This window comes from Monodelphis domestica, chromosome 1, assembly GCF_027887165.1.
Source record: "Monodelphis domestica isolate mMonDom1 chromosome 1, mMonDom1.pri, whole genome shotgun sequence".
In the NCBI taxonomy this organism is placed as follows: domain Eukaryota; kingdom Metazoa; phylum Chordata; class Mammalia; order Didelphimorphia; family Didelphidae; genus Monodelphis; species Monodelphis domestica.
In genome coordinates, this window is record NC_077227.1 from 266,961,200 (window position 1) to 266,972,021 (window position 10,822).

At 35.2% G+C, this 10,822-nt stretch overlaps 1 protein-coding gene across 1 annotated transcript in view; it reads left to right on the forward strand.

Moving 5' to 3' along the window:
• PSMA3 (proteasome 20S subunit alpha 3) overlaps positions 1 to 5,068 on the forward strand; it is a 41,069-nt gene extending 36,001 nt beyond the window's left edge. Inside the window, exons 10-11 of the mRNA XM_001369061.4 lie at positions 4,513 to 4,577; positions 4,896 to 5,068. Of these exons, the coding sequence (XP_001369098.1) occupies positions 4,513 to 4,577; positions 4,896 to 4,940 (110 nt within the window). The 3' untranslated portion in view covers positions 4,941 to 5,068. The remainder of the gene's footprint in view (positions 1 to 4,512; positions 4,578 to 4,895) is intronic.
• The last annotated feature ends 5,754 nt before the right edge of the window (positions 5,069 to 10,822 follow it).

Consider the following 10,822-nt stretch of genomic DNA (forward strand, 5'->3'; position numbering starts at 1 on the left):
CTGTTTATTATTTTTAGGAAAGGCCTTTCTATTTCTATAGTTTCTAGTGTTTTCAATAGGAATGAGTGTTGTATTTTGCAAATGTTTTTCTGCATCTATTGAGATAATCATGTGGATTTTTTTTTTGTTAGTTTGCTTGTTAATATGGTCATTTATGTGGATTGTTTTCCTAATATTGAACCATCCTTGCATTCCTGGTATAAATCCCACCTGATCATAATGAATAACCCTCATGATCACTTAATGGAGTCTTTTTGCTAGTGCTGTATTTAAGATTTTTGCATCTATGATCATTAGGGAGATTGGTCTGTAGATTTCTTTCTGTTTTTGACCTGCTTGGCTTTGGAATCAGTACCATGTTTTTGTCATAAAAGGCATTTGGTAGAAGTCCCTTGCTTATTCTGTCAAAAAGTTTGTATAGTATTGGGATTTGTTGTTCTTTGAATGTTTTATAGAATTCATCTGGTCCTGGGGATTTATTCTTAGGTAGTTCTTTGATGGCTTGTTCAATTTCTTTTTCTGATATGGGGTTATTTAGGTATTCTATTTCTTCTTCTGTTAATCTAGGCAATTTATATTTTTGTAAATATTCATCCTTATTGCCTAGATTGCCATATAATTAGGCATAAGTTTTTAATGATTGCCATAATTTCCTTTTTGTTGGAGGTGAATTCTCCCTTTTCCTCTTGGATACTGTTAATTTGGTTTTCTTCATTCCTAATGACCAGTACTTTGTCCATTTTATTTTTTTTCAAAGTGCCAGCTTCTAGTCTTAATTATTAATTCAAAGTTCTTTTACCTTTGATTTTATTTCTCCTTTAATTTTTACGATCTCTATTTTAGTTTTTTAACTGAGGATTGTTAATTTGTTCACTTTCTAGTTTTTTAATGTACATGCCCAATTCATTGATCTCTGCCCTCCTTAATATGTTTATATATGAACTCGAGGATATAAATTTCTCCCCTAGTACTGCTTGTCTGCATCCCATACATTTTGAAAGCATTACTCATCATTGCCATTTTCTTCAAGGAAATTATTGTTTCTATGATTGATTCTTTAACCAATTTTGGAGAATCATATTATTTAATTTCCAATTAATTTTTGATTTGCCTCTCCATGTACCCTTACTAATTATTATTTTTTATTGCATTATGATCTGAAAAGGTTGCATTTATTATTTCTGCTCTTTTGCACTTGTTTGCAATATTTTTATGCTCTAGTACATGGTTAATCTTTGTGAATGTACCATGTGCTGCTAAAAAGAAGGTATATATTCCTTTTTGTCTGTATTTATTTCTCTCCATATAACTACTATATATATACTTATATAAATAAGTCTAATTTTTCTAATGTTTCTTTCACATCTCTTATCTCTTCTTTATTTTTTGGTTTGATTTATCTAGATTTGATAGCGGAAGGTTCCGGTCTCCCACTAGTATAGTTTAACTGTCTAGTTCATCTTTGAGCTCTACTAGTTTCTACTTTAGAAATTTGGATGCTACACCATTTGGTGTATACATGTTGAGTACTGATATTTCCTCATTGTCTATACTGCCTTTTTTCAGGATATAATTGCCTTCCCTATCTTTTAAGTAGATCTATTTTTACTATGGTTTTGTCAGATTTCATGATTGTGACTCCTGCATTCTTTTTCTCAGTTGATGTACAATAGATTTTGATCCATCCCCTTTTCTTTACCCTGGGTGTGTCTACCTTCCTCACTTGTGTTTCTTGTAGACAACCTATGGTAGGATTTTGGTTTCTAATTCACTCTGCTATTTGCTTGTGTTTGATGGGAGAGTTCATTCCATTCACATTCAGTTTTATGATTACCAGCTGTGTATTTCCCAACATTTTGGCTTCTACTACTAGTCCTGCTCTTTCTTTCACCATTTCCTTCTACTCCAGTGTTTTGTTTTTAATCAGTCCCTCTAATTCCTACCCTTATTTTGCTACCCCCCCCCTTCTTATTCCCTTCCTGTTGTTCTTTAGGGTCTATTTAAAATACCCCACACACTATCCCTGCCTTGTATTACTTCCCTTCCCCAAGTCTGTTTGTTACCATTCTACTTCTCTGTAGGGCGTGAATCAATTCTCTTCCCCAAAGGATTTGATTGTTCTTCCCTCTTTAAGTCAGTTTCTGTGCTCTTAAGAATGATGTATTTTCTGTCTCCAACCTCTTCACCCTTCCAGTATATTGTTGCTCTTCCCAACTCCCGCTGTAAGCTTTTTCATGAAATATAAGTTTACCCCATTTTGTCTTTCCCCCCACTTTTCTTAGTATTAACCCAGCTTTTTACCTCTAGTTATATTATGTATGCATATATGTATATATCTTGGATTTCATCCTATAGTTTGTCATTGTTCCCTCTAAGTCTAATTCTTCTAGCTACCCAGGTAGTTTTTAAGAGTTATCAATATCATCTTTTCTTATAAGGAAACAAATCATGTTAACTTGTTGGGTCCCTTAAAAAAGGTGTTTTTCCCCCCCCCTTAATTACCTTTGGTGATTCTTCTGAGTTCTATGTTTGGACATCAAATTTCTGTTTTAAGTTTGTTTTTCTTTATGAATGCCTGGAAGTTTTCTATTTTATTAAATGACCATACTTTCCCCTATATGAATATAATCAGTTTTGCTGGGTAATTGATTAATGGTTGTATACCTAGTTCCCTTGCTTTTTGGAATATCATATTCCATGCCTTTTGGTCCTTCAGTGTAGATGCAGCCAGATCTTGTGTTATCCTAATTGTGGTTCCATGGTATCTGAATGACTTCTTAGCAGCTTATATTTTTTCTTTGTTCTGGTAGTTCTTAAATTTGGCTATAACATTCCTGGGTGTTGTCAATTCAGAGTTAAACACAGGAGGTGATCTCTGGATTCTTTCAATCTTTACTCCCCCCCCTCCCCCCATCCGCTTGAGAATGTTGGGGCAGTTTTCTTGGATAATTTTCTGTAGAATGATATCCAGGCTTTTCCTTTTGTCATGCTCTTCTGGTAGTCCAATAATTCTTAAATTATCTCTTCTGCCTCTGTTTTCAGGTCTTGTCATTTTGTGAATGAGGTTTTTCATATTTTCCTCATTTTAAAAAAAATTTTAAATTTTGGTTTATAGAATCTTGCTGCCTTGTGAAGTCATTTGCTTCTAGTTGTTGGATTCTAGTTTTTAAAGACTGAATTTCATCCCTGGTTTTTTGGTCATCCTCCCTCTGGTCTGATTTTCTTTGGAGGTCATCTTTCATCTCCTTTGCCTCATTTTCAAGCTGGTTAATTTTGGCTTTCAAGACACTATTTTCTGCTTCCTGATGACTTATTTTGCTTTTTAAGTTATTTTCCCAGTTGTCTGCAGCCTGTCTTAATTGTTTTTCCAAAACCTGTGTCCAATTCACTGGAGTTTCTGTATTTTTGCTTGGTGTTCCTTGGTCCCCGTTTCAATTGTTCTTTGTTCATTACCTGGATAGAAGCTGTCAATTGTCATTTCTTTTTTCTTTTTCTGTTGTTTATTCATATTTTTCCCTTTCCCCCCTGTAAATTGCCTGTGATCTTGTTACTTTGATTATGTTGTGGATATGAGGGTTTGGGTTATTCTGTTCTGAAGGGGCTTCTTCTCTGCTCTGCTGATTAGTCAGGTTGAGCCCTGATGTCAGGCCTTGAAAAGGAGTTGTGCTTCCCACCCTGTTATCAAAGTTGTAGCCTTTGCCCTTGGAGCTTAGTCAGCAAGGTTCTCAGAGCAGTCTGGGGGAGGGATGTTGGAGCTTGAGCTTCCCTGCCTTCTGAATGCTTCTTATGTGCCCTATTAATAAGACTGAACCAGGGCAGAGTTGATTTGTGAAGCTGGATGTGCCCTGAGGCCAAAACCCCAAGAAGGATGAAGGGGGCAAGATGAAGTGTCCTGGCGGCAACTAGGCTGCCTACTCTGTGCTTCTCCAGCTGCCTCCCCAATCCCTGTGTTCAATGCCCTGAACCTTGTACAGCTGTGCCATCAAGGTACTCCCTCCAGACCAGAGATTCCAGCCACTGCTGGAGGCTCAGTACTGTAGGTGGGGGAGGGGTCCTGGGACCTCCTTATTCCTTCCCCTTAAAGCCAAGTGTTCTTGAATTTAGGCTTTTTGGGGGGCATACCTTTTAAGTTGAGACCAGTATGAGGGTTCCTTAGCTCTGTTCTGTTGTTAGATTTGGTTTTCAGTCTCCTAGGAGCATTTTATTTTTAATCAGTAAGGAAGGGTTTTCAGAGGTGTGAACTTTAACTGCCTCTAAGCTGCCATCTTGACTCTGCCTCTCTTTTATTTCTAATAATAGAGTGATTATGAATTCTTCTTTTGATTTTTCTCAGCAAAGCTCCAGCAACTGCATTAAGGGCCAACTGCATTAAGTCTTGACAATATATTTTAGTTTTTAAATATGTGTTATATTTAAACATATGACATTTTCAAATTATTACATTATAATTCTAATATACTGCTACAATGCTTTTAAGTTATCATCCTTACATTTAAAAATACGGTTTTTCAGTAACCAAAGGAAGGCATGAAATTGTCCCGAAAGATATAAGAGAGGAAGCAGAAAAATATGCCAAGGTAAGTAATTCATAGAAATGCAATTTTTTTTCTCTAAGTGTGGTTAGAATTGGGTCAAAATGAGTTTTTGAAAATGAACAAGAATGTTATGGGAAATATAGAACACATTAACTTGAAATGATCTTTGAAAGCAGATTGGGGGTGAGGGCGGGGGTCCATTTACAGATTAGTCCTATATTTTAAAAGCCCCTTTATTCAGTACTGGATTTTCAGCAGTTGTAAAGTGAATGTTTTTTCTTATAGATGTATCCTTCCTAACAGACTATTCAAGAAGCATTTTAGTGTTCAAACATTGACTGACTATTCTTCTTTTCACAGGAGTCTTTGAAAGAAGATGATGAATCAGATGATGATAATATGTAACAATGAGTGCTATAATACTTTTTTTTAAAGAAATGTTTTACATGTGAACTATGTAGCAGTAGTGTCCTGTGGATTATTAGCCCAGTGACAAATTTCCAATTTATTAAAAATTTATCTTGTATCCACAAGTCCAGTTGTTCTTTGTGAAAAACAAAAACAAAAAACTTTGCTTTGGGATGGTTGTAAGGATTTTGCCTATTTTATCTCAAACTTATATTAAGCAATCTATTTGAATCAATAGCAGATTTGTTCACAAGGGTCTAGTTAATGCTGAAATAATTCTGTTTGTTTTCCAGTTTGGATTTTCGTGTTATTAAAACAATTTCAAACCAGAGATTATTGTGTCATGATAGTGTGGCATGAAAAGGGTTAAGTATGATAAGGGTTTTTTCCAAAAATTATCCAACTTAACCCTTTTCTGCCTCTTTTGCCAAGGGGGTGAAGATGGAGGATCACTTATGTTGCCTTTTTAAAACTTGGACCTATGGATAGTCACTAGATGAAGTAGGAAAATACTACTCTTGTACTGGTTTCATAGTAGTTAGTAAAACTCTGAACTCTATCAAATCAACACATGCCAAATTCTACTTAGTGCAACACAACTACTTTTTAACTAACTGTGGACTTTGCTTTTGCTGGACTTTGAGTATTTATGGGGTGTCTAACAAACTCCATTAACTTAACTAAACTCAAATAACCTGGTAGTGGTAGCTTCTTTCAAATAAAGTACATTGACTTGGCTCCTATAACTGGCCTTGTTTATAGACAAGCAAAAGTTTATTCAAAGCAGCTCCTTAAACCTTTTTAAAACTGACAGAATTGGGGGTGTTTCCCAACTTCCTAATAAAGCTTGAACATTAAAATTATCCTCTGCTATTGTTTATTTATGCTTATCTCATATGCAGGGTAACTTCCTATTCCTATTAGAATTTTTAAAATGCACATTTCCTAAGTGGTCCTTACATTTTCTGAATTTGGGTGAGATAACAAGACTATTTGTAATAAATTTCATGAGAAATTTTTAAAGTATTCCTTTTTCTAGTCTGAGACTTGAGAAATTAACTGATTTTTATTCATAATTCCTGTTTCTTACGAAATATAATAGTAATGAATTTCAGTACGAAAATTAGGCATATTTTCTTGGGATATAGAAAGTTTGCCTCAATTAATGGAATTGAACCACATTCTTTCTTGAGAAATTGCATTCTGTCTTGCTATCTTGATGAATAGCTATCTGTATTTGTTAAATAACTAGCAAGCATACCTATGAACCAAATGGTTGCAAAATTAGGCAAGTACTTGTGGTATAAAAAAAAAAATCCAAAAATTTGAAACTGCTCTTCTTTTAATGCTACCTTAAAGCATTTAGAGTACATTTTATGAAACATTTAAATATTACCACTAATACCACTGGAAAAGCTCAAAATATGATCATTTTAAGAAAGAAGACCCTCATTTTGATTAGGTCATGTCCAACCCTTTTGTGATTTTCTTGGCAAAGATACTTCTGGACTAGTTTGCCTTTTCTTTCTCTTGCTCATTTGCAAATGAGAAAACTGAGGCAATTCGTGTTAAATGACTTCCAGTCACACAGCTAAAAAGTATCTGAGGATGGACTTGACTTCAGGAAAAAGAGTCTTCTGATTTCAAGGCCCAGTACTCTATCTCTTGAGTCACCGGTATAATAGCAAAATCTCAAAATAAATTTTTACAAAGAAAATAGAAAACTGCTGTGCTTTAAGTGACAAATTCATCTAGGTTTCCACCTAATATTAAGGAAACAACTTACTAATTCATCCCTTTTGGAAAAAAATACACTGGAAATTACAGTATTAAAAGCTGCCTAATGGGTGACTCCTATGTAATTTTTGAGGATATCCTAATGAGGATGTTATTAGTCTTAGGATATATTATAGTGATTTAATTTTTAATACTGCATTTGGATGGGAGAGTATATAGAAGGGAATTTTGGTGACCAACAAGTTAGTTGCCATGTGAAGTTGCCTCCTGAAATTTTTTAGAAGCTGAATTAAGGGGTAGGTAGGTATACTACATGCTGCACGTTGAAAGATTTTTTGTGCCCTTCATGTTGGTATGGTTATATCCTCGGACTGTTTATTTTTCTTTTATAAATTCTTTCCTGTGGCAGTCTTTTATGCCTATGATTTCAGTTGTCTGCCATGTGGTTCTGGCTCAAGTGTTTAAACAAGGTAATTATATGCCCTAAGCAAGGGTCACACTCACCAAAAGATGTGTAATACATAGTCCAAATAGGAGATTCCTTAAATAGATAGTGAGTTATGGATGCTCCTGTCTGAAAGTCATTCAAATAAGATTGGCCTAATTATCAAGACAAAAAAAACTTCAGTGCATAAAGAATAGCTGTTGTCCACCTATGTGACTGATCAGTTATTCCTAACTTGGAGTTAACTGACACACCAGCGTGTCTGAATTTAGATGGGAAAAATTATAATTTCATTGTAATTCATTTCCTTTGTTAACCTTACCTATTTTTATGCATTTAAAAACATTGAGAAGATATCTATAGCTTTCACTGGATTGCCATATGACTCCATAATACAAGAGTTAGGGCAGATGACCTTTTCCCCTCTCCATGAAGATTAAATTAAATGCAACAAGAATGGATTTTTCAAAAAAGACTGTACTTAGCCAAAAATTCCATACAAATTAATATACTACTTGCCAGCAGAAAAGCAGGAAGAAATTTATAATACAGAGTAGATATTCAGTTGGTGTGGTCAAAATAAGATAGTTTATATTTGGCAGTGTGGTTCTTTTGACCATTTCAGAAGCTAAATGGTTAGCTGAGATAAATACTCTAGATAACTAGTGGACTGAGAATAGAAAACTTACATTTATAAGGTTGCAGAACATGTTCAGTTAACCCCAAATTACTGGTGAAACAAAAAAGACTTTTCTAGTGATAATACAATGCTGAGTCTTAGGCATCAGAAATTCTTATAGCATGTAGGCCACCAAAAAATAAAGGATTCATGATTAGGGTAAATATGCATCAACATATCTTGAATAAAATATAGAGTACATGAAAATGGCAGATCATCTGTGATTAGAAAAACGGTGGTAGACCAGAGAGTAAAAGAAAATGGATAAAGGAATGCACTTGGAAGCCATAAAATAATAATAGAAGGTTCCAAACACACTGGGTTGACTCCTAGAGGAAAAATTACGGGGAAGCATGGACAAAAATCACACGGAATGAAGCATATCAGGGGCTTTTAATTGGTAGAACTCAAAGTTTTTGTCATGCAAAACTAGTAGCCATGTCTAATAGAAACACATTTTCCACTCTTCTCACCCCCCCCCCCCCACCTCACTGTCTCCAAAAATAGTTCATTCCTATTTTAAAGTTCAAATTAGATAATTTATATAAAGCACTTATATTTGCCTGGCATAAAGTAAGTGCTGTGTAAATGGTAGATATTATTTGGATATTAAATTGCAGTCTGTTTTAGGAAAACTAAAACATGAACATTAAACTGAAATTCTTTTACAAAATAGTCCAGAAGTAAAAACATAGTAACCTAGAGGAGTATGGTCTATTGCTTATTTATATCATAATTTCTAATAAAAAGCGGGACTTAATTTTTTAAAGGAAATTGGTTGTCATAGCAACTTTAAGGCTTTAGAAAGAAAACCACAAAAGTACAGAATTCATAGAAAAAATGCTATTATTCTATCTTATCTAAAAAACCCCATACCCATTAGTTCTTTTTTTTTTTTTTTTAAACCCATACCTTTTGTCTTAGAATCAATACTGTGTTGATTCCAAGGCAGAAGAGTGGTAAGGGTTAGGTAATGAGGGTCAAGTGACTTGCCCAGGATCACACAGCTAGAAAGTGTCTAAGGTCAAATTTGAACCTAGGACTTTCTGACTCTAATGCCTGGCTCTCAATCCACCGAGCTACCCAGCTACCCCCCAAATGTAAGTTTAAATAACAGCTACATTTTAAGGGCTCACAAATTCTTGAATCTTTTTTCCCCAAAAGCAGACCAAATGAAATTTTTTTTTATTCTAAGCTCTGTACAATATTAGATTATGCAAACTTCCCTAATCAACAGAATTAGGTATTAATAACTGGATAACTGCTCATATGGAGCTGCTTTTCTATTTTTATTTTGTTTTTGTAGTCCACACATAAATATTCAAAAAAGTAATTACTAATAAGTGTGCTGTGGAAACTGAACAAGGTGGCAATTTTTTCTATTACAGGTACAAACACTTGAGATTCCTTTTCAAAAGAACAGATGCAGTGTTTCTTGGGTTTGTTTGGAAATGCTGCCTCAGCCAATATAAGAAAGTTAGAATTTGGTGTATAAAAGTCATTTCAAAAATTAGAAGATTTTTTTCATGTTGAATAGAGTTGGCTCTACTGAAACCTTACTCTTGATTACTTTGTCATTGCTTTCAGTTTCATTTTCCTCACCTAAATACAGCAACAAGGCAGAGCTGATCTTTTAAACAAGTGAAGGTATCCAATTTCTTTTGTTGTTTGCAAAAGGACTCAAGGTAACATTGCCACTAGATGATCACCAACCCTAAAACGGTAAACACTGTTTAGCAATGGTTATCTTAATTCTGAAATATTCTCATTAAATCTTCGTGAGCTGACTGCATTCTGAATGAGATTAGTTTTTTTTTCCCCACTGAGGTTGAACATGTAGACCAGTGAAGACAAAAGTTTTAGCGACCAAGTACCCAAATGACAATCCCCATGTTGCATGTGAGCTCCTGGGGAGGGAGAAAGGGCTCCCATGGGCACCCTACCCCAGACTGGAGGGGGGTAGCTCTTCCATTGGCTGCTGGGCAGAAGGGTGGGGGAAGTGAGGAATTTCCTCAGGCATATGGAAGGGGAAAGGGAGCATTCTTCTGGCACGCATGCCATAGATTCACCAACATGGATGTAGACAAGAAAGAGCTCCATTGTCATTTGCTCCGGTGCTTCTTAGCATTTACAATTAGAATTTAGGATCAGTGAGAATTATTTGAGTTTGGGATGACATACAAATGAAACTATGCTTAGTCCTAATACTACAATTATAATATTCCCTTCCTTTTTCCAACTCTGCAGTTAGCAAGTATTTTCATTAATATTCACCAACTCTAACAGTAGCCCCCTGACAAGCTACTCATTCCCCAGACTGGGAATCTTTACTGCCTACTACATGCCAGGGACTGTGTTAAACCAAGATGCCACAAAGATAGAGACAAACTCTTAACCTTGAGGAACTTATAAAATTTAGCCACACAGACATTCATACATATAAATACAGATAAGTTGAATCCAAAGTATTTGGGGAAGAGTACTATGCATGAGGGAAAAGGGGATTCATAAGGGATCATAAAAATTTAATACAGATAGCTTGAGTTGAGTTTTGAAAGAAACCCTGGGTTTCAAAAGGCAGAGATGAGAGAGATCCCAGGCCTAAGGGATTACCAGTTGATAACCATGGATTAATCAACCCACAAACATTAAGTTCAGGCCTTACAATAAACAACAGGGCCTTTAAAAAGAAACAAAGCCCCTGTCAAGCTTATTTTCAAAGGGGGGACAAAATGTACATAGGTCTATCTATGCAATACAAATACCAGAGTAACTGAAAGGTAGCAGAGCTAGAAGATGTGTCATTTTGAGGAAGAATAACTAGAACAGTATGGTAAGAGTCATATAGAAGAATACTGGGAGTGTAGGAAGCCACATTGTGAAGAGCTTTGAGTGCAAGGCATTTTCTGTTTGCTACTAGAGGTATCCAAAAAAAAAGGCAGTAGTTTAATGAATCATAGTTTATATGAGACCATGACATGAGACATTGTTAGACCTCTGCTTTGGGAGAGTCTTTCT